The sequence below is a fragment of the Mauremys mutica genome, chromosome 9, assembly GCF_020497125.1.
Source record: "Mauremys mutica isolate MM-2020 ecotype Southern chromosome 9, ASM2049712v1, whole genome shotgun sequence".
Lineage (NCBI taxonomy): Eukaryota > Metazoa > Chordata > Testudines > Geoemydidae > Mauremys > Mauremys mutica.
Window position 1 is genome coordinate 78388682 of NC_059080.1, and position 24881 is coordinate 78413562.

At 42.1% G+C, this 24881-nt stretch overlaps 2 protein-coding genes across 5 annotated transcripts in view; one reads left to right on the top strand and one right to left on the bottom strand.

Moving 5' to 3' along the window:
- MED12L (mediator complex subunit 12L) overlaps positions 1–24881 on the top strand; it is a 300960-nt gene that overhangs the window by 173656 nt on the left and 102423 nt on the right. The gene's annotated exons all lie outside the window — the stretch shown is intronic.
- Positions 8450–11644, bottom strand: P2RY13 (purinergic receptor P2Y13). Of its 2 annotated transcripts, XM_045029739.1 has the most exons (3): positions 11531–11644; positions 10272–10937; positions 8450–8918 (listed from the first exon to the last, which is right to left on the bottom strand). In XM_045029739.1, exons 2-3 carry the CDS (start codon positions 10920–10922, stop codon positions 8814–8816), a joined length of 756 nt encoding a protein of 251 aa, XP_044885674.1. In that variant the 5' UTR covers positions 10923–10937; positions 11531–11644; the 3' UTR covers positions 8450–8813. The 2 variants fall into 2 exon arrangements, with proteins under 2 accessions (XP_044885674.1, XP_044885673.1); XM_045029738.1 differs by having other exon boundaries at positions 8450–10937.

Below are 24881 nucleotides of genomic sequence, written 5' to 3' on the forward strand. Positions count from 1 at the left end.
GGGAGACAAAAAAGGCCATGGGAGGTTCAGGAAGTGCAACACCTGTGACAATCCTTCAATTTGTTTATTTCCACACCTCTACGAAAAAGTTGCCTTCTGTTTCTAAAACCCATTCACACAGTCCAACCTCTGTCCCTCCTCCTCCTCCCGTCCCATCTCCTCCACTTGCAAATTCCTCTATCCTTTGATCCCCTCTTACTCCTTATAGGAACCAAACCAAGTCCTCATATCCACGTAGGACAAGCATCCCCTCTCAAACAGATCAGTCTCCTCTTCTCCTAAACCACCTATGGCAGTATCCCTGGCATCAGGGTTAGAAATGAGAGGAGTGGTAGGAAATCTAATTTACAAGTAAATAAAAAAAATGAATTAAAGGCTTTTGTGAGGTGACTGATTTCTCACTGAAAGGGTAAAATGTCAGGAAACCCTTGATTTGAATCCTAATCAGAGAGGTACTGGCCTGGGTTTCCATATGATCAGACTGATACAATTTCTTGTGACTATATGTCGTTTGATGGCCATTTGTAGTAAGAGTCCAGGTAGACATTGTTTTAAAGCAAGCTGCAAAACCTCTAAATACCACTTGATTTAAACAAACAAACCCCTTTTGCTAACAAAAGGAAATGTGTAAAGCTGGAAGAAGTTATAGACTACTATAGTACATTTGACACAAGACACATTCATTTAACAATATAGAAATTATAGTCTCACTGTTACTTTTGAGTTCTTGGAACCTGAGAATAATCATTCAAGTGTAGAATAATCATTAAGTGATATAGATGTTTTTGGAAGTGTCATAGATTGACAAATGTATTTTGCCTCCTGAGCTTAGAGACTTATCAGAAGTACAGCTCATACAGTTGCTAAGTTGTTTAATAGCTATGTGGTTCTTCCAAGTGACTCTTAAACCTAACAAGTTTTAACATGATTTCAGAAGATTATGAAGGAAGGGAACCCTTATTCTTTACAGTATAATTAACAGAAGTCGAATATATTTTTCCCTTTTTGAAAGAGGCAAAAAGAATTGAACGTAAACCTTTTCTAACTAATTTGGAAATGTACGGAGTTTATTTTCGATATCAGCTACTCTGCCTTTAAGAAAGAGCACTTCAATGAGACTTTGAGCTCCTGCCCTTACATAAATATTGTAAGGGAAACAAATAGAAAAAATACTAATCTTTTAACTTTTGGGTATAGAAAATATAATGTGTCTTCATAACATTTTGAATGGATTGAAGATTAGTAACATGTCATTACTGGGCACAACTTTAATGCTTCACATTAATGTGATGTCTAATTTATGATTCTAAGCAGTTTTAACCAGTGACATTTTAACTCCCATTTTCTACTTACTTAAGAATGGTTAAAAACGAGGTGGTATTTATATTTTTTAAACACGTAATGAACACCTTATCTGACCCTTTTGACAGCACTAAATAATCACTTACCTGTCATCATTATTGCGCCCCGTTTGTCTCTTTCCTGTGTCTTCAGAATGCATTAGGCTCCTCAAAAATGTATCTTGAAACTAAAACAGGCATAAAAGTATTCCTTTCAAAAAAGTAGTAATAGAAATCATTTCTGGATGAATTAAGCCTTTTTTTTACTTAGTGATTCTGCCACCTTCTGATTGTTTTTTGTGACACCTGATCAGAAAGTCAAAATTCCCCGTCAGGAACAACTGCAGCAACTGGCTTTCTCATTACTTGGAGTGACTCACATGCCAGTGTGTAGGTAAGATCTGCAAACTTCCTGAGTCTGGAGCAATACTAACTAAAGAAGCAGACAGTGATTCACCTGGAGCAGTGGGTTAGTGTCTTTAAAGCATTCAAGTTAGGGAGATGTGAAGAGTCTGAAAGCATGTTTTACAGTAACTATGTAATCATGCCTATGTGTTTCAGTTAATACTACTTTGTTAGTAGAGAAAATATAAAATTAATGTGGTGCTTAAAAATTTTCTGCTGGACACGTCAGTCTATTTTCTGTTGGTCATGACCATAATGTTACCTGTTAATTCCTTTTACTCTGTCTATATTTAGATATCTTTTAAATGTTGTCCTTTGATCAAATCTTCTGTTCTAAATGATGTATTGAATGAAAATGTTATGTACAGATTTTAACTAAGAAAACTAAACTTTCCATTCACTTCATACTAATTACTACAAGATCATTCTTTTGAGAGTCTGAGTTTTACCTGTGCCTCTTGCATCTCTACAGTTAAGAGTTGCAGGTACATAGAAAGGCAGATTTGTATATGTCCTGTTCTTTATTGAGAAAGTTGGGGAAAGGTAATTTTATTTTAAACCAGGAGAAGATGGTGGTTAATTCCCCATTTCTTCAGCCTCTGTGGGGCTCTGTCGGGTCTCTGAAAAACTCTGACCTTTGTTAGAACTTCCCTGCAATGACCACTAGGCCAAAACTGCTTCTGGAGCATATATGAGCTCCTGTGGGTTCTCCTCTGTCTTGTACACATATATTGTCCTTCTCTTCCTCAAAAGTCTGTGATAGTGAACTTGTTCCTACCCAACAATGCCAGGAGATAGGAGACAGTCCTCCTCTTCCTCACTTTAATGTCTTAAACAGAGCTCCTGTTTGGAAGGAAGGTGCTAATACCAGATGCGTCTAACCACCTGCTTAACGGGCAGCTCCTATCCCTGTACTGGTGAACTGTTCCATCCTGTTGGGGAGGGGGCGGGGGAAAGCCCACACTAGAGTCTGTGAATGCCATCCATCCATGCATTTGTGCTTTTATCCGGTTCTGGTCAAAGGTAGGTAATGTCCACCTGCTTCTGCATTTCCCCACAGAAATAACATGTGCTTCCCGATTTCAGGAATTTCCTGGTGTTTTCTATTGTGAAGGGAATAGAAGACATACAAAGTGAGCCAGTGGAAACATACGTTACTCTTCTGTATATTACCTTTTGTCCTTTTATCAGAAATTGCAAGCTGGTCCCGGTAACCAGGTTATTCATTCCAGCTGGCTAGTTACACTTTCATCACCAATGCTTCAGCTTCTGTAATCAACTGCAGTTGCACTAGTTTTGTTTTGAAGTGTTATCAAGTACTAAGATAATTCCCGGTAGGTTTTGTAGTGCTTTCCCCAAGTCCATGCAGGGTAGAAGGTCCCAGTTGGCATTGTTGTAGACACTCACTAGTCTACAAGCCTTACTAATGGATTATCCTCATTAGTACAGATGTGTGAAGTTTTTCTATAATGCTCTCAGGCCCATATCAATTCTTCCTTTGGGGTACAGCGTGCCTATAAAATGTGGGACGGACAGACACGCATGCAAATATGCATACATATACACACAATTAAATGAAAATTTAAGCTACATTTCTTTGACATTGTTTTAATACTTGTTAGAAAGGTCCAAGGGTTTAGTTATTGGTACCCCAAAATACAATAGATGGATTTTTTTTAATAGTGATAAATTACAACGATGGTTGTCATGGTATAAATAACTACATAGACTAAAAGAAATAAGAGTATGAAAAGGTTAAAAATAAGATCCTACATGCTTTTTTTAATCCAAATGTGTGTGCCAGTTCTCAAGCTGAAGCTTGTCAAGGCTAGTCAATGTCTAAAGGGAATACCATGGGGTTAGTCATGAAAGTGGTGTGAAAGAAATTTAAAATTTTGATGAAAAGAGCAGCTGAAAACCAACCCTATAACTTTATTATTATTCAGATTATTTAAAGGTTGAATGTGCTTGTATATATATTATTCTAGTGATTATAGAGTAATTCTCCTATTTCATAAGTCTTGAACAACTTTATTAGAACAATTATTAGGTTGTTGCTTCATACTAAATCTTTTTATTGTCATCTTTGAAAATACAAATGTTAGGTTTATTTTTAATACACATTTACCACCTGGATAAGACATGTGTGATATATTTATGGTGTTTTTAACAGAAAATTGGTGGAATGAACCAAGCTTGCAGTATAGGCATGGTTCCTCACGCTTTCTAAAGTGGTGTTCAGCAAAACTTCTGAATTCTGTGTGTTTCAGCTGCAGAGGCCAGATGTGTGTGTTAATATAATTTTGAAACCTGAGTTTTGACTCCAAGTAACAAATTCTTCTATTTTTAGTAACACCCATAGATTATTGTGGAACATGAAAACATGCCTACCTTTGTGTGTACCTATGGAAAATGGTGCCATTTCAAGAGATGATGTTGACTTAACTGAGTGTGCATTAGGAGAACAATGACATAACCACGTTAGAGGAGGTTCTCAGAGTTCATATGGCACTGTCCACTAGTCACCTTCCGTTAATTGGAAATACACACATTTTCTGTTACTGTCTGTCCAGGTTCCTCTAATGGACATTTGTAGGTTTTGGCTTATGATATGATATTTTTCTGCTTACTACTTTACTGAAGTCCATGTACTTTTACCTTTGTCTTGATACCTACCCTACTAAAGGGGCAAATAGAGAGAGGATTTCAATAAGAACCAACATATGCAAAGTATCTCTTCTTTGTCTTCCCTCCATCTTCAGCCCCTTAGTTTTTTCACCTCAGCGTTAATGGATCACTGTTGGAGTTATGCCTCTTGATTGTTTCCTTATTTCTGAAAGAGAACTATACAGGTTTTGACTTATGTGGCTTAATTCCTATAATATTAGGGTTCTGCAAATATCTGCCTTAGGATTGATTTCACGTAGTACCTCTAAACTTGAGTACCATGTATGTTAAACATCTTGCGTATCTTCCTTGGATTGCCAACTACTGTCTACAACACAACCTTTTATTTCAGCATCTCTGATGAATTGAGAGTATTGCTCTGTAGTGAGAGAGATATTGTTGCCTTGTTAGAAGGGTTTGCACTACCATTTCTTAAAAGTTAGGCGTATATATGGGGTCTAGAATTTGTTTGTGGGGCATTTTGTGAACTCTTGATACCTGATTGAGTTATTCCTGGAGCTGAAAAAGTGAGATCTGGTGATCTGAAAAGTAGAAATACCATGCAAAGACACCTTTCATATTCTTTCTTTTTTTAAAAACAAGGTACTGAGAACAGAGACAAGGACTATATTAGGGCTTGTTCAAATAAGACTGTATTTAGCACGCAGGTTCCTGCAGAATCCAGCTGCATGGCCCACTTAAAAATGCTTCTGTTGGAAAACAAAATGACTTGTGAGTGAATAGATTAAAAATGGGCAAAATAATCTCAAGTGGCTGTCATGGGGAAATGATACTGGAAGCCCAGACTGCAAGTACTACATAAAGGAATAGTGCTCAGGGTACACTTGCTGTATTGTAAAAATGAAGAGGAAGAGAGTGGAATAGGGGGCCTGGAGTCAGGTTTATTTCTCAGAACCAACTCAAACCACAAAAAATGTTCCAGTTCAGACAAGAATGAGGTTTAAATTGGTCAGCTGGTCACTACGTAGTGTGTTTGTTCCTTTCCTCACCATAGTGGTAGCACATTAGAGATACGTTTGATGCCCAAATTAAAGAAAAAGCCCTTCTTCAGTAGTGATGCACCAAAACAAAGGAACCTAGAGTGAAAATCTTATGCATGTTGTTTTTTTCTTCCTGGGTGGTTGCTGTATCAAGAAAAAACAGGGTAATTTCTCTAATATCAGTTCTGGTGTCTGAGATGTTCCAGCCAGCCCTGTTAAATCACATTTGTGAAAAAGGTCAGGTTTGGAAAAGCCACCAGAAGTGTGAAATGTTTGTTTGTTTTATCTGAACGATATAAATCCATTCATTGTGCAAAAGAGAGCTGAAAAAGAACAGGCTTTGTGGTGAGGTTTCTGGTACTTCCTGGCTGTGGTAAAGTCCGAGTCTCATGAGTGTCTTCTCCTGTGGTATTGAAGCATTTCTGCTTGCAGCTTCAAACAGAAGCAGAAAGGATGGAGGCAAGTTGTGAAAATGGAAAAGCTTTCTTAAAAAAAAAAATTGGACTTTATGTGTGTGTGAGGGGGGAGAGAGTTAGTGAGTTTCAGGAAACTTTGGTTTAGGGGGAAATTTATCTCAGATAGTTTGTCCATTCCTTATTTAATAAATGCAGCGTTACCTCTTTCGTTTATCAATGCATGCCAACTTGGTTGAGACAAGGTTGTGTGACTTCCGGTAAAGAAGCTATGGGTTTGAATTTTCTTTTAAGCTATGGGGTATTAGATTTCCATTATAAACTAATCTTAGGCTAATCAAAAAAGTTTTCAGGTCTAGCTGTACTACTTGAGTTGTAAAATTGGCCTGGAAATCTCAGGAGAACATGCTTTTTTATAATATTCCCAACATGCTGTAAGGCCAGCTTTTCTCATGGTATTTTGACAGTTTGTTTCCTTTCTCCAGGTAGAAACCAGAATTGCAAAAACACGTGAAAAAAAAACAACAACCTGGAGAATCTGAAAACATTTCAAAACCTAACAGATACTTCTCTCTAAAGTGAGCAGAAATTAGGTGTCTCTTAGTTTTGCAACAAGTCTGCTCTTCTATACTATAAATGTTCGTATTCCTGCCTCTCGGTCAGTGTCTTAAGATGAAGGCAGCTAAAAAAGCTGATTCAGACTTCTGTAAAAACCTTTGGCACACCCCTGTTTTCAGGAACAACTCAGTTTATACTGTGGTTACACCCACCATTAGTTGCAATCTTCTTGCTACTTGTGCTGTGCAGTATATGTTTCCAGCATATGTTTACACATGCTTTTAAATAACTGCAGTGTTTCATAAACAGCAGATGATATAAGACAAAATCAAAAGTTTCCTTCTCCTTCAACTTCTGTTAGAAATTTGCATCAAGCTTTATCACAGAGATATTGTGCAATGAATGACATGACTCTCCCATTATCTGCTTACACTAAAGAAAAGCTCAAATTACAGTTTAGACTGAGAAATGGATCCATATCTGAACTTCCTGAAACTCACAGAATTGTTTGCATTCAGAGTTCTGATACAGCCCCTTACAAAGAGATGTCTGAGTTGCAAAGTTTGGTTCTGAATCAGGTCGAAAGTTCCCCTAAAATACAGGAATTGGGGGTGGAGGGAGTAGGTTTTTTGATTACAACGTTGTGGTTTGGGCCTAACTCTAATTTTACTATGAATTGCTTATTCATTTTTTTAAAATTTAACATTAGCCATAACGGTAATGGTTTTGTGTGAGTGGGATCAATAATGCGTATTCCATCATCTGCCTCTTTCCTACCACCTTTCTTTAAATATGTGAACAGTGAAGAGTGTGTTAACTTTCAGGCACTACCGAAATAAATAACTTATGGTCATGTGTTCATTTTTGCCAAAGCAATCAAAATAATTCTGCTAAGGATTGGAGAAACAATTGAACGCTCAACAGCAATTTTTACTGAGAGGAAGGAACTGATTGAAAACCTTGATAATAGAGAAGTTCAAAGCTAAGAACTACTTGAAAGAATGTGTCCATTGGCCTCAACTGTACAAAGCTATTATAGTTCAGGAAGGTGCATTTTGTGGAATTAACATATCTAGTGAATAAGTAACAAGTATTAAAATACTAAATCATATTTAAATCTAGCAGTGTGGTGGGGATGCCTAAATGCTGCTGTAGTTAAGGTACAGTAGTCTAGAACTGTTTTTTTTGGGGGGGGGGAGAAGGAGGGGGAGTCCATATAGCAGCCAGTGTGGCTGTAAAAGGTTACCTTGGATATCACAAGTTCTGAAAATAACCCAGGGAGAAAAGTGGAATACAATGATACAAAGTGTCTGATGCTTTTAGGGGAAAATAATGACAGAAGGAAAAAAAAGAAAGGATTAATTATAGTTATCTAATGAAAGGGAGAACCAGAAAAACAATGTTATTAATAAGTAGCTCATTCCACTCCCTCTGCCAGGTTGCTTCACAACATCACAACCCACAAATATAAAATAGATAACCACATACTGTACAGCCCTTAAAAAAAGGGCTATGAAGATCCTCTACAAGTGCTGACTGGGATTAAAATGGAAAAACCTTAGGGGTTGAGGGGTTTGAATTCTGATGCATTCTGTCCTTGCAAGGTAACCCTGCAAAATTGTCACCTACCAACCCAAGACATGATGGTTAGAACCAGGTAATTTTTGGTTTTTTGGTTGCCAGAAATGTATTTTTCGGAGTGCTGACACTATTTGCTCAACTTGACCTGAATTCAACAAATAGTATCAGCCAAAAAAAAAATGTTTTGGAAATGTCAAATCATTTTCATTTTGACACGTTCAGAACAAACCATTTTGACATTTCGTTTTGAAAATGGCACTTTGAGTTGACCTGAACAAATGTTTTGCATTCTTCCCCCCTGAAACTTAAAAAAAAAAAAAAAAAAAAATCCCTTCAAAACTAACTGAGCGTTCTGGGGATTGTTTGGTTTGTTCTCCTGGATGGCAGATGGTATCAGAGGATGGGTTGGGTATAGCCATTCAGAAGGAATTAAAAACGCTTCAGAAACTTGGCAAGTTTCAATATTATTTTATACTTGTTTGGTTAGTTCAACATTTTAACTCAATAGTCCTTAGGCAGTTGGTTGCTTAAACAACAAATGTTGCCAGCCTTTAGACTGGAAAGAGAGTGACAACTTCTTGGATTCAGTCCCTTTTGAATCCATCTTGTATTCATCTTGTATGGCATCAGCAGTTCCATGAGTGGAATCTGGCAGGCAGTTCAGGGTGGGAGGGGAGGAGAGGGCTTATCCGATCTTACGTATTCCAGTCTCTCCACACAGTGTTTCTGAAGACTGATGTTCATCGTGAGGGACAGGAGGCATATTTCCGGTCTTACCCACTCGTGGGTGTTGAACAGCTCTCAGCCTAGTCTTCCTAAGACACTGCAACCCTGGGCTCTGCATGGACCTATGGGAGAAGAGGATTCCAGTGCCTCACAGCCCCTGAGTTGACTCCTGTTGCTCCAGGGCTGCCTCCCACACACAAGTGTCGTCTTCTTTCCTCATCACTACACTGTCGAAGAGAGAAAAGTGGGTGATGGAGGAGAGGAGGCAAGAAAATGAGAGATTTGATGTGCAAAGGGGGAGGGATGGGGGATGACTTGTCTCTTACAGCTACTCATAATTTTTTGTATCAAGCAAAATTCTTCTTCCTCTCCCCTGCCATGTGGTTCTATATACAGTAAGCGACAACCAACAGTGCCATTTGTTAAGAGCAACAAAACCTTAATGTTGAATAGGAGCATCCATATTAAATAAGCAAAAATCTGCAGTTTATTTTAGATGGCCATAAACTTTATACTAAAGTATACCTAGTTTCTCGTATGCAGTAGATAGAATTTAAATATTTGTATGCTCTGCCATGTGCCTCTTGTTATCCAAGTTAGGTAAAGTATTTTTAGTCCATCTTCATATTCACCATTTCCAGTTACTGTGTGTATTGTCCTTATCTACTTGTTTTAGTGACCAAAAAGCTTTTAGTGCTTTCTATTCCTGTTAGCCCTGTGGAGCCAACACAGCAGTGCGAGAGTGTGAACCAGATTCTGTTCCACCTAAAGCATTACCATCAACGTGATTTTTCACTATGTCCTAACCCACCTGTGCAACCCCACTGAAGGAAGTGAAATTGAGCGGTTATCACTTGGGGTACAACATGAAGACATTGTGGCTGCACAGGTGTCATTGAGGAATGTTTGGCTGGCCGAACTTTTTGTTAGTCATGATGATGATGCATCAGGTGGAAAGAACCCAGCTTAGTTCTTGGACTTCAAACTGAGCTTTTGGGTCTGGCAGTTAGAGAAAAAGCGTTTTATTTGTTAAGCAGAATACTTTTGATAGTATAAAATTACATTATGCCATTTTTACAAAGTCACATTTCAGAGAAGAACGACCCTTTAAGTTTCAGTTCTAGAATAAAACATCTTGACACAAAGTGTCCTTCAACTTCCCTGCAAATATTTTTGTGCAAATTACAGAAAGCTATAAAATTACACCAATTAGGAATCTATACAGATATTCTGGTGTCCAAGGGGACTGTTGGATTTTCCCGCATTGTACTTCTAATTTTTTTCATTTTAACACAGAATGCTTTTTCTACAAATGATCTGCACAAGATTATGTATATCAAAGGATCCATGCAAATATTTGTAGTAGCCATCCAAAGAGTACTTTCTTTAGCAATGAATAATAGGTTCTGTACATTGCAGTCACTTGTATTGCCAGTTTGACTTAGTGTGTATGGTACTCTACAAAAATGAAATGGGGCAAAACATATGAAAAAGACAGCTACAATGATGAATACTTTCCCATTAATCCTCTGTTTGCTTTTGCTATCTTTCTTTTGAGTTCTTATATAAGAATTATATACCTTTTTGGTAATAATTGCATAAAATAGAAGCATTAGAATTAGCACAGTCCAGAAGATAAACTGACATATGTAGTTGACCGCTGCATGCCATTTCAGTCCTAAGGGATTCTTCAGAGAAGCACATTTCTTCACGGAAAGGGGTGTTGCTTTGTTGTTTGATAAAATCATATTTGGCAAGGAGAGGACAAAGAAGAAAAGCCAAACAAGACCTGAAAGAATTTGTGCAGCAGTGACATTTTGCACCCAAAACTTCCCAAAAGGTCGCACAATCTTGAGAAATCTGTCAAAAGCAATAAGTCCAAGTAGTACTATGCTAACATACATGGTTTCATAAAATATCACAGCTGAAAAGCGACAAACAAAAGCTTTAAGTTGCCATGGTCCCAGTCCTGAATCAGTAAGAATTTTCAGAGGAAGCATAAGAGTCATTATGAAATCAGAAACCAATGTGTTTTTGAGGTAGACAATGAAAGTTGAGGTGCTTTGAATTTGGAAAAAAGCTCGAATAGCCAAACTGTTCAATATAATTCCAGTTAGGAAAATGACAGTGTATAGGATTGGGAATACTACATGTGCAATTCTGGTGTCTCTGTGGCATTGTCCAGAGAAAGATGATGTCCCATTGGTGATGTTGATGTTACTCCAGTTCATGGTTTAAAATAGAACCTGAGGAGGAAAGTTATTTTTTTAAAAGTGAGAAGTTTAATATTTAAAATGTGACATGCTATTGACCTATGCATAATACCTTCAGAAATATCTTCATATTCATTGCATTAACTACATCTGTTGACCAAATTTGTGTTCTGTTTCCTACAAAAGTTAATCCTGTCTTTTTCCTGTGTAAACCTTAAGGAAAAAGATATTTTCTGTATTACTTTATTATTATTTTCTAATATATTAGAAATAGCATATAGTACATTAATATAGGACTCTGTTAATATACTATAATAGTTTGATATCACAGCCAAGTGGCTAGAAGACAGCTTATCTTCCCATGGAACATAAAAACAAACAAACAAACAAAAAAAACCTGTTGAGTTTAATTATCAAGGTTAAGGCTTAAAAGCAACACGTTCTAAGGGGAATAACTATGCTGTGGGTTACTAATAGCATTCAGGTTTTAAACATTTCTTAATGCAAACTGTATTTCATTTCTCAGCACAATTTTAAAACATTCATCTGAGCAGAAGACGTACAGTATAAGCTATTAGCATAGTCTATATTTAATGCATCTCTATGAACATAGATATTGAAGGTACCTGTATAAAGATTATGATAAAAAGAAATTCTCCTTTGTGTTGAAGGAATACTTGGTTGCTGTTCCTATGCTGATTGTTACCTTCACTGGTACATTCAGAATAGTGAAACTTGTCTTTATAGCAGAACATAAATGTGGGGTGTGTGGTTTTTTTTGTTTTTTTTTAAATTTTCCTTCCTCATTTTCATGCACTGAATTAGTTAACCCATTCTGTGTCTACTAAATTAATCATTAGCTTTCATTTTAAAATAATATATTTACTATTAACTAGAAATGGACCAAAAGGCCAAAAAACTCCTAATGTGAAATGAGATTGAAAAGATTGGGACTCTTTATCTAAGAGAAAAGGTGAATAAGATTGTTATGATAAAACTAAAAAATAAGGAATGGTACAGAGTAGTAGATCATTCAACTTCTTTCATAACACAAGAACAAAGGAACAGCCAATACAATTGGAATGTGACAAATTCAAAACTCAAAAAAAGATAATTTTTTTTACACAACCCACAGTTAGACTGTGGAACTTATTGCCACATAATATCGTGGATACTGAGACCTGAGCAGCAGTCAAAAAAGGAATAGACATTTATATGGGTAACAATCATCTCCAAATATGATCGCCAAGTTTGAGTTTTGGAAGGAATGTAAACCCTCAAGGTTTGGGTTATAATCCTGCTGTCATGGTTACTAGACTAGCTCCAACTCTGACTCCTCTCTGGTCTCTGAGTACACCCCCACAAGTTTCAGGCCTCATGTCTGTACCTCTCCTGTGATTCTCTCACTCTTAGGCCTGGTCTACACTATGACTTTAGGTCGAATTTAGCAGTGTTACCTCGATTTAACCCTGGACCCGTCCACACAACGAAGCCCTTTTTTTCTGACTTAAAGGGCTCTTTAAATCGATTTCTTTACTCCACCTCTGACAAGGGGATTAGCGCTGAAATTGGCCTTGCCGGGTCGAATTTGGGATTGTGTGGATGCAATTCGACGGTATTGGCCTCCGGGAGCTATCCCAGAGTGCTCCATTGTGACCGCTCTGGACAGTGCTCTCAACTCAGATTCACTTGCCAGGTAGACAGGAAAAGGCCCGTGAACTTTTGAATTTCATTTCCTGTTTGGCCAGCGTGTTGGCAGAGCTCATGCAGAGCTCATCAGCATGATGTGCACATTGCCAGGGCACATTGCCTGGCCCGTACTTTGTGAGAAGTCTATGACCATGTCCCTCTCATCACCATGCTGCTGTTGCCTCCTTGCCTGGTTTTGCGGCAACAGTTGTCTGCCGTTGCTCTGACAGAGGGAGGGGCGACTGATGACATGGCTTATAGGGAATTAAAATCAACAAAAGGGGTGGCTTTGCATCAAGGAGAAACACAAACCACTGTCACACAGAATGCAGACACGGGTCCAGAACTTCCACGTGAAGAAGCAGACGTTCTTGGAAGTCTATGAGCAGCTTGCCCCAACCCTTCAGCACTAGGGTGCACACTTGAGGGGGGCCATGCTGCTCCAGAAGCAAGTCACTATAGGCATCTGGAAGATGGATACCTCAGACTGCTACAGGTCCATGGCTAACCAATTTGGAGCTGGCAAATCAACTGCGGGGGTTGTGGTGGTGGAGGTTTGTGAGGTGATCATTTTTGGGTGCATCAAGAGTCCTGGAGGGCATTACAAATGTTCCTGAAATAATTGCAGGTTTTCAGAGAATAGGCTTTCCAGACTGCACCAGGACCCTTGATGGGACTCATGTGCCCACTTCAAGATGTACATGAGTACATAAATCACAAAGGATACTCCATTGTTATGCAGGCCCTGGTTGACCATAGGAGCAGATTCATGGACATTAACGGGAATGCACTGGCAGAGTGCACAATGCCAGGGTGTTCGGAGATTGGACTTTACCTTCATGGAGAAGTTGTGACATTGTTCCCACTCAATGCCATAGTTATAAATGGAATCACTATCCCCACTGTTGTTTTAGGGGACCCTACCCAGTGTTGACATGGCTTTGGAAACCATACGCTATTTTTCAGAGGACCTGGCAAAAGAAGGTTCAACTATATATACTCAGTAGCTGTGGAATGGTGATGGAATGTGCATTTAGCAGATTGAAATCCCATTGGCACTGCCTTCAAAAGCATCTGGATGCCAGTGTCATCATGCAATCAGCATTATTGTGGCTTACTGCACTCTGCCCAATGTCTGAGAGGAGAATGGGAATCTTTTTACCAGGAATGGACTCTGGGCACTGCAGGATTGCTGAACCAGTATACACAGGCAGACAGTGCACCTGTCATGACTAGTGTGTGCTTACTGTGCTTTCACTGTCCCATGCATGAGGGGAAATGAAATGGTAGTTGAGGCTGCTATCTCTATTAGTGTGAGCCAGCAGTGGGAAGATTTTTGTAAATGAGTTGGTATTGTGCATTATGAATTCTGGAAACACTTTGATGAAATGTATGGAGATAGGTTATGCATTTTATTCATACTGACAAACAGTTTATGGAATACTGTGATGAGTTAATAAAATTTTATTATGAAAGTTTGAGATTGGGCATCGGATGACACTCATGAAAGTTTGTGCCACTTTTAATATTACATATAATAAAACTTGTTGAATTTGTACACAAAGCTACAACCACATTTTATTTTACGTGAGTATTTACATGTCGTAAGAACCAGAAATGCTCTGCAGGGCACAATAATGGAGAGGAGACTCAGGCTGTGGGTCAGGTGCAGGAGTTGAAGGTGGCACTTAAGCCTGCAGTCAGGTAGCTATGAGTGCAAGTAATTACTTGAACAGCTCCTTCTGCTGTGTTCTGTCTTCCTCCCTCAACCTGCAGTCCTGTTCCATGAATCTGTCTGCCAGTCTCTCCTCACGCTGGGCAGCCTCTGTCTCTCTCTCTCCACCCTGCATGCATCCTTATCCTTTTGGTACTCCATGTGGTCCTTCTGTACCTGCTAATTAATTGTACGTAGCAGGTCTCCTACCAGCTCATCAGACTCTCTTCCTCTTACCCCACAGTAGATTGGTCTGCACCCACAGGCTCCTGATACCATGTGTTTGGAAGAGCCTTGAAAATAGAGAAACAGAACATTATCATCTGAGCTTGATAAAAAATAATTTCACAGTTTATGAAGGGGGCTGCTTTAATTCAATGTCAGAATTTATCAATGGGATGTATTCTATTCTTTTCACACCAAAACCACTATCATTTTGGATATCCTTTTGAGCAGCATTAAAAACTAGCAGACATCACAGTAAGAGACAGATTGAAAATCCAATTCAAATTATTTCTATATCCCCTTCGGGGTGGGGGATGGGGTGGGGGAGGAGTTGTGTGGGACACACTTATGAGAGTCTAGTTACTAGCTATGATTGTTCAGTCCTGTCAGGCAGGGTAGGCTCTGGAGAACACTGATATTCTGAGGTCCCTGAGTGGAAGTATGAACTCCTGTTTGAGGCCAGCCATCTATGCATGCTAAGGAACTGTTTAGGCATCTAGAGACCCAATAGCATGTCGTGGAACGGAGGGGGCTTGAGAGTTACAGAGGCAGCCTAAATAAGAATGCCCTGCCCCAGAACATAACAGACTGTCTGGAGTTCCTACTCTGTAAGAAGTTCACTTTCATCACCAACCAGCAATGGGTGAAAAATTCTACTGATTTAGCATGAAGACATAGTACAGCCTCCTTAAGAGCACACTGTGTCCGACTGATTGCTAGCCACTGGGATCCCTAATATAGTCAGCCAGCCACCCTTTGCTGTAACTTGGACTCAGACATTAAAGCAAGCGATGGACCAAATGCATAATGTGGCTTGGTTTGCACTCATAACAGCCAGGATTTTAGGGACTCCGTTCATGGGCAGTCTAGGACAGTTTGGGTGCAGCTGATTTATAAGGTGTGCTATATTGTGTGGGAGGAGTATGTGAGGCTGTGAATTGTGGAGTCCAAACCCACACTTATAACAATCAACAAGCAACTAGTAACAATTTCATGGTGACTGCGTGTTTAACTTTTTTCCTCTTTTCGCAGTGTGCATTTTGAAACTATGTCGCGTCGGGCGGAGTGGGGAGAGGGCTGGTGGAAGACAGAGAGCCAATAGAGAAGTGATGTGGTTTCTGCCCGGAATAGAAAATCACAAAAATCCCAGCTTGTATTAATAACTTCATAGGCACGTGAGCTGGCATCCTTGACTCTGTGGTAATCTGTCTTCAGCCACTTGATTCACTCTCTGCGTTCTTCTGCTGTCCAATCGATTGCTAATGCTGCCAGTCATGCCAATATAATTTTGTAGACATGATCGTTCCTGTGCTCTTGGTGAAGTCGCATGTATTGCTTGCTTGACAACAGAGGTTAAGCAGAAGCCAGCTGTGTTCTTTTGGTCAGCTAGCAGTGTGCTTTTGATGTCAGACTTCATCTTGCTGCTGGGCATAGCTAATACACATTAGTGTTGACTGGCTGTGTTGTTTCCAGTTGAGCAGTCTGCATGAAATGAAGGGTTAAATACCAAGTGGTTGCATGAACCAGGAGGTTGCTTCGGGTTCTGGGGAAGTGTGTGCCAAGTTTTGGATTTGAAGGGCTGGGAAGCACAGCACAGGGGATCGTGGGATAGCATTGGCAGACTCTCCAGACCTAAGTCTGGTGATCTGGACTTGAGCTGCGTCCACACTTCAAAATGTCTGAGCTCTGACCCCATGCCTCAGTCCAGAGGAGTTCCTGGCCCAAGTCAGACTAATTTCTGTGCAAATGGAAAGGGGGTCTTGGGCTTAAATCTGAGTCAAAGTTTAGAATTAGTGTGTTATGTAGACTGTGCAGATGTACCCCTGTATACTACAAAGGATTGCTTTGCAGTAGCTTCTCTGACAGAAGTTTGGAGCAGATTTTGGGGAGTATGGCTAGTGGGTCCATCAACCAACATCCCACTTCTCTTTCCCCTGTCTCTCTCCTCCCCTTTTCCCACCCGATATTTAGGAAAGCTAGTACTGTATACATTCTTTCTTGTCTTCCCTTCTGTTAGAGAGTAGCACTTACTGGATCAAGCTGCTGAAAATAGCCAAACATGCTGGCCCTCCTCTATATGCAATGTCTCTGACAATAAGTGTGTTGTTTGAAGTTATTTCCTTTGCTCTGTCCTCACGTCTCTCAGTATGTGGAATGTTTTCCAACATAATAATCAGATTCCACTAAAACATTAGTATTAGTTTGTGTGTGAATTCCTGTATATTTCAACACAGTGCTAAAAGGTCTTTAAGTGAAACGTTTCCTGATTGTTACATTGCCCAGGACTATCATGGGTTCCCATAACTATTTCGCCAGTAATGGGAAATCCTGTCTTAAGTAAGCACGAAGAACCACAGATTTGCTCAACTACAAAACCGTAAGAGTTGCACAGTCATATTTGTGACCTCTGTTTGATAATTGCATGACATGGGAAATTGCCTCCAGAGAGTGAGGGGAACTAGAGGCAAGAATAACCTTTTTTAACATTGCAATGAAAGACTGGGCATTAAAGTCTGCTGAATAATCACTCCAACTGGAGTTTACTTGTCATGAGTCAGCTTTATTTTTAAATGTAGGCCATAAGCAGCCTTCAATCAGATTATGAAATCATACTTTCTTCTTCACTGAGATACTTTTGCTAATACTGCACGTGTGAGCCTAAACTTGACCATCTGCACTGATATGGACGCTGCTGCTCATTCAGATCTCTCTCAAAGGCTGACGCAGCTTCCCTCAGCAGTCCTACTGCTTAGCGGGATAACCACTTCCCCAGGACAGTGCCATGTGAGACCCATTTAACCAATTTGTTGTCACTAAGGTGGGCAACCTCATTTCAAGTTGATTTAATACCTGTTGTGCTGCATGCATTTCTTCTTAATAACCCTATTCTGCTTCCATTGAACCCAATGGCAGAATTCCCTTTGAACTTGATAGTACACTGCCCTTTAAGAGCATTGACTCCATAGCTTCTGTGATGAAGTTGCTGTGTAAACCTCCTGACTTCGGAAGCGTAAATACTGTGGAGCATGTGCTGTGCGCTTCAGAGAAAAGTGTAGTTTTAAAGATCTGTCATTCGTGTATGAAGTCCATTGTGCTAATAGGGTCTTTACAGACTTATTGATCTTCCAAATCTTCCACAGTAGAAATGACTGGTTGTTAGCTACTGTTCTTTCCCCTAGGGCAATATGGAACTTATCAGCCTGCAGAGACGCCACCTTCTGTGCTCATCATCCTGGGTCTGCATGGTACTCCATTTTTCTTTGCAGGGTCCTTGTGGTTTGTGGCTGGATCACAGTTCTGAATACATGGTGTTCCCTATTAAGCCCTTTCTGTGCTGCTTTTAGAAATTTCTGTGCTGCTTCAAAGCGCTTTCTCACAGCTGATGTAGAGTAGCTAGGCACAAAGTTCCTCTGAGAAACAGTGAGTGCTGCTTTGAGTGATGTGCCAAATGCTAAAATGATAGTGTTCTTTTGGGCAGCCGTGTCTGTTGGGATCATCCCTGTGCCCTAAGTGTCCCTCTCCGCACCCAAGGGCATAAAGGGCAGAGTGGGACAAACCACCCCTCAGTTTCTTCTTACCACCCAAGGCAGAGAGAGAGAGAGAGAGATCCCTTGCAGCATCTGTTTACTCTGCACACTATATGATTTCCTTAGCCTTGTATGATGTATTAGCATAGTTAGTGATAGTGTAGTGTTTTTCCTGCTGATAACAGGTCATCTTAATTAATTAGCCTCTTAGAGCTGGTATGGCATCTTTTCTGTGTGTGTGTGTGTATATATATATATATATATATATACATACACTCTTCTTATATGTTCCATTCTATGCATCCGATGAAGTGGGCTGTAGCTCACGAAAGCTTATGCTCAAATAAATTTGTTAGTCTCTAAGGTGCCACAAATACTCCTGTTCTTTTTGCTGATACAGACTAACATGGCTGCTACTCTGAAACCTTTTCTTTTTATGTCTGTTGACTAAATAAATACAGTGTATATAGACTAGAAAGTTGACTTACTATAGGGCCACCCCAGAATAATGGCAGAAATGGAATCACCAGGATTTTAGATGTGGTGCTTCAGTGCTCATCAGCCATGGGTGCACTTTGTGCCTGCTGTGTCTTGGAGATGTCCCAGTGTGATGCTCTTTTAGTTGCACTTTCTCCAAGTTTACCAGAGAATGAGGGAGGCAAAACTGAAACTTTTTCTGTTTTAAAGAAGTCAATGCAGGCATCCTCGGTCTCCTCTCAAGAAGAGAACTACACCATAGCCTCAGACATTGATTGGATCAGTTGCTCTTAGTCAGTGCCCTGTTGAACATGGTAACTCTCTGCTAGGTGCAAAAATTTCTTCTGACGCCTCTTGTGTTTTCCAGCTCAACATGGAGGCTGCAGAGCCATGGTGAAGTCACAGAACAGATTTATAATCAAAACAGTGTTCAGAAAACAAACACTTTGAGCTTCTGGGCCACATCCACTCATGGGCACCATTCTTCCACTCCTACATTGGCATTTACATCTGAGAGGGGCAGAGAAAAGCACGCTTGTAAGGAGGAGCACATGTGCAGATTTCCTCTCTGTTACCTAGTAAGAGACTGAAGGGTCATTAGCTACAAGACTCATCTCGGGCTCCTACTTCAAAGGACCAATATGCTGAGAGAGCCCATTCTGGTACCCTGGCATTGACTTTCAAGGCAGCACATACAGTAACGTCTAAATCAGCAGACCATGCTACCCTCAGTACTAACCCTGTGGCACAAAGTCCTGCACTGAGTCCTTCTGTTATTTTAGCAGTACCTTCCGTCTCAGTACCAATTATCTCTGTGGTATCTGCTGCCTCAGTATTGACTGTCTCAGTATTGAAACCTTACACGGTGTCCTGTGACTTACCAATGGGCCTGGTACAGGAGTCTCCTCTGAATGAAAAACTTAGAGAGGTGACTACAAAAACCCCAGCCTCCCCTATATAAAGACAGGGTATGCCTGGCAGGACTGCCTCTCCTCCTCAAGGAGGATCACTGCAACAGCTGACCGACTCAAGTCTAATAATTCTAAAGCTCTTTGTCTCACTAGATTTCATAGTCTACAGACAGAAATCCACACTGACTCCAACTCAGAGTGCAGAGTTCACAGTAGCAATGTTTTACTCTGAGACAGTGATACCTGCCTCCCACAAGAGAGATTTCAAACATCAATCAATTTCAAGCCCACCCAAGAATCAGTGAGAATATGTCTGGCTTCTAGGACACAGAGCCTCATGGACTTCTGTCACACAGCATGCCAGACTTCACTTTCACTTCATGCAAGGGTAGTTGAAATCAGTATATCTGTCCAGCAGACATTGCGTGGACATGATAGTCACATGCCTACAAAAAGTCCTCATCATGATAAAATGGTGGAAAGATCCTCTTCAGATATGCAATGGAATAGTCTTCTCTGCATCTCTGCCTAGCAAGACTCTACCTCTCTAGGTTTTGATAGTTTATTGTGCAAAACAGTCCAATAGAAATCTTTTAGAGAACTGTGAAAAGATACCAGTTAAAAGTCAGATTGTGGCTGGTCTAATGCACTTGTGTAGGGATGTAAGGGATGTGTGCCCTTTTCTTCCCTATGCCTGCTACCTGCATTGTTGGTAGCAGTGTAGGGGGGAGAACAGCTTCCGTGGCCCTACTCCCCACCCCTCCTGTGCAGGTCGGTGGAGGGTAGGCAGAGCATTGGGTTTTCCTATTCTGTACTCCAGCCAGTGGACCAGGAGAACTAATCAGTTCTAGTGTCATAGATTCCCTCACACCCAACCCCATCCCATCTCACCAGCTTTTTATTACACTCATCTTACCCTTCTCTGCTTTTAATTACTCTGGTCTTGTATTGCCTCTGGTCAGTATTGCCTGTTTTGGAATGTACATTTTTATCTGTGCTTGCCTTGAGTGCCTGTAGCTTCAGGGAGGATGCTTAAAACTGTGTGTATGCATGAGTGTGCACCAATGGTCCCTCTAATTTTTTCCATCCAGGCGCGGAATAAATTTTGTTACGTGGAATGAAGTAATGTGTGCCACCAGTAGAAACAAAAAACCTAGATATAATATATCTTTTTAAAAAGTTACCACAGGGATAATTACTCCAGCTAGGACATTAGGCGTTTTAGAACTCTCTACTCAAAGAATTAAATTTAAATGTAAGAGAGAAATAAAAATTGAGAACTGCATAGACCAGTCAAAAATAATACTTTGAAAGAATAAAATTACTGAGAATATATGTGCATTGTAGGAAGTACCAAAACATAACAACAACAATAATACAATTATGTGTTGGGAGGTCAGTGTGAAAGATTCTGTGAGACAGTGTATGTGACACAGAGACTGTGGGCATGTCTACCCACTGGCAGAGTTACAGTGCTGCTCAGAGAGCACTGAAGGGAAATTGCTGTTGTGTGTTCACACTGTCAGCTGCCTGCGCAATAGCTTGTTCACACTTGCGGCACTTGCAGCGGTATTTGGAGTGGTGCACTCTGGACAGCTATCCCACAGAGCACCTCTTTTCTCTTCTGCCGCTAAGAGTTGTAGGAAGGTGGAGGGGGTTGTGTCCTGTCCCAGTGCCCCGTAATGCATTGCTTCACATCCCAGAAATCCCTGTGCTTCCGTCCGCATTTGGCCCCATCTTTCAACGGTTTTTGTATTGGGCACCCTGCCTCTTTGGGCTGCAGGAATGGATCCTGAACTGTTGACTAGTATGCTGCTCACTCTGACCAACACGTCATGAGTGGCAGTGGAGTTATTCCTTAAATTAAAAAGGCAAGAGAAGTGTGACATTGATCTCGCCATGCGTAGTAGCTATGACACGAGATTGCTTGTGACATTCATGGACGTGCTGACCACAGTGGAACGCTGCTTTTGGGCTCAAGAAACAAGCATTGAGTGGTGGGATCACATCGTGATGCACAGCTGGGATGATGAGCAGTGGCTGCAGAACTTTTGGATGAGGAAAGCCACATTCATGGGACTGTGTGATAAGCTCACCTCAGCCTTGTGGCGCAAGACATGAAAATGAGAGCTGCCCTGCTGTTGGAGAAGAGCATGGCGATTGCACTCTGGAAGCTGGCTACTCCAGACTGCTGCCGATTGGTCTCTAACAGTTCAGAGTAGGTAAGTCGACAGTTGGAGTTGTGTTGATGGAAGTGTGCAGGACCATTAATCACATCCTGTTCTGAAAGACCATGACTCTGGGCAACGTGAGTGACATTGTGGACGGCTTTGCACAAATGGGCTTTCCCTAACTGCGGCGGGGTGATAAATGGCATGCATATTCCAATTCTGGCAGCAGACCACCTAGCCACCAAGTACATTAATCACAAGGGGTATTTATCAGTGGTTCTCCAGGCGCTTGTGGATCACTGTGGGTGTTTCACAGACATTGACGCACGCATCTTTTGGAACACTGGCCTGTTCAGGAAGCTGCAAGCAGGAACTTTCTTCCTGGACCAGAAGATCACCATGGGGAGGGAAGTTGAAATGTCCATTGTGATCCTGGGAGACCCCGCCTACCCCTTAATGCCGTGGCTTATGAAACCATACATGGGGCAACTTGACAGCAGCAAGGAGCAGTTCAACTACAGGCTGAGCAAGTACAGAATGACTGTTGAGTGTGCTTCTGGCTGTTTAAAAGCCTGCTGGCGCTGTCTCAATGGGAAGCTGGACCTGGCCGATGACAATATTGCTATGCTTATAGCCGTGTGCTGTAAGTTCCATAATATTTGTGAAAGGAAGGGTGGAAAAAATCAGCAGTGAGGGAGTGGGGAAAGGGAAGGTCCCAGGAGGAGGAGGGGTCCCAGGATGGCTAAAGATTTGTGTATATCCAGGGACCATATCCAACCACCTACTTTGGAGTACAATGCAGTGGGTACTGTGCTTCAGCAGGGCCAAACTGCAGAGGGATGGGTGTTGAGTGCAGTGGGTAGTGGGATCCGCAGTGCTGGAATGTGAGGGGGGAGGAGTGGAATGCCACGGGTATAGATTGGAGCCAGGAGGTTGATCAGAGTATGTTGGTGGTGTCTTGGGGCACGCATGGGAACGAATTATTTTGCGAAAGCAGCTGCAGGGGAGGGCGGGCACGGAGCTGCTCAGTTTGAAGAGCCAGTATCTCCTGGAGCATGTCTGCTTGGTGCTCCATAATCTTGAAGAGCTGCTCCATGGCTTCATTCTGGCATGCTGTGTTCTTGTTTCAGTCCCTCTTTTGGCTGTCCCGCCGGAGTGCTTCATAACATCACACAGAAAGTTCTCGGTAGTTGTTGGCCACTTTCTAATTTTGCTCAGCTGTTCAGCCGGCGATAACAGAGGGAGGCTCGGCTCCCAGGGTCATCTCTGTGAAGTTTAAATGCAACATGTTACAGAAGCAGGATTGTTTGCAACACAGTGAACACTGATTCAGTGATTTAAAACACAGCCAGTACTCTCACACCTGACACTAACTGGCTGACCCCAAGCAAGCACACATGAGCTGCAAGACCCCTAAAATGGTGAGTAGCCACAGGGGCAGGGTAAATCACTCTTACTGGACTCTGCTGTACATTGGGCACGTGGCTTTTGGAGAGAGCCAGCACGGTTGGGGGGCCTGATAATCATTCCTGTCCCCACACTTTCCACAGGATGTGATCATTATGGAGGATGCTTCGCTGCTGAGGGTGAGCAGGGAATCAAGGGAGGGTTTTCTCCAAGGCTGCAGCTTCTGCCCTGGCCCTTATGCGGCTCGCCTGTGTGCAACAGTGGATCTTCCTCCCCCCCCCCCAGTTGTGACGGCAAAGTTACCCGTTAACAGGGCAAGAAACAAAGCAGCTTTGCTGAAAAACCTGCAGCAGTGAATTGCCCAGTATCTCCATGAGAGTTTCCTGGAGATCTGAGGGAGATTCCCGTGAAGTGAGGGAGTCAACAGCCTGTTCCACCGCTCAGACTAGGCATGCGGTGGGAGGCAAGCCTGCGTTCTGCAACCCTTCTGCCCCCAACAACTCACTTCAGCAATTCCCAAAATCAGATTCACTTACCAGGGCCCTCCTCTCCTGTTTGCGCTTTGCCAACATCTGACAGCTGTGACTGGCTATCCGCCTCCAGGGTAGAAAAGCGCTCCTGGCTGCATGCATCTGACCTCCGAGTCATCATCCTATGTCTCTGGGTCCCCCTCCCCCTCCACATACTTGTGCAAGATTTCCTCCTCCTGGCTTGGTCCAGTTTCGACTGGCACACAAGCCACCAAAGTATCCACAGTGGCCTTTGCAGTGGAGGTGAGGTCACCACTGAGTATCGCATCCAGCTCTTTGTAGAACTGGAAGCTTGTGGGTGCAGCACTGGAGTGGCGGCTTACATCCTGCCCCTTGTGTTAGGCATTCCGCAGCTCCTTCACTTTGACCCTGCACTGCAGTGTGTCCTGGTCATGGCCCCTTTCTGTCATGCATCGTGAAACCTGTCCATAGGTATCATAATTCCTACGGCTGGAGCGCAGCTGGGACTGAACAGCCTCCTCTACCCAAATGCTAATGAGGTCCAGCAGCTCAGCATTGCTCCAAGCTGGGGATCACCTGGTGAGTAGAGCAGGCTTGGCCACCTGGAAAGATGTGCTGAGACTACTGTACGCATCACCGAGCAAACAGGAAAGGGACTTTCAAAATTCCAAAGGAATTTACGGGGTAGGATGGGGTTTGGTCACCTGAGGGCAGGAAAGTTCAAACTGATGACCAGAGAGACGAGAACAGGCACTGCGCTCTTAGTGGCTTGACAGTGTGTACACCTCGGGAGTTATAGTGCTTCAGGCTGCTTTACTGTGCAGAAACTTGCCAGTGTAGACAGGGCCTGTGTGTGTGCTGGCTGCTGGGGAAGTTTCTGAGAGAGGTCATGTGTTGTCTCTTTAAGGCACTCACTGAAAGCTGTCCTGCTGCTGAGCCATGTGCCCCCTCCCTGGCTCTGCGGAGATGGGGTATGTTGGCATGTGGGAGGGGAGAGACTGTGGGTGGGTGGGAGGGGGAGAGATTGTGCTGGCTGCTGGGGAAGTCTCTGAGAGACCATGATCTGTCTCTTTGAGGCACTCACTTACCGCCTGGCAGTCTCGTTCAGACCTCAGAGCTGTTGCAAGTCCTGAGCCCTCTGCCCTGCTCTGTGGAGATGGGGAACGGGGGACAACTTGATGTCAGCACCCCCTCCCCCGTTCTGCACAGCCAGCAGGAGAATCCTGGGAGCAGCTGCAGGAGCAATGTGGCTGCAAAGCAGTGTGGGGGAGGGGCACCAGAACACACACTGCCAGATGTGTGTGGCGCTGCTAACCAAGTGCGGGACACTTGAATCACTCCTGGGCAGCCGTACGACCACGCAGC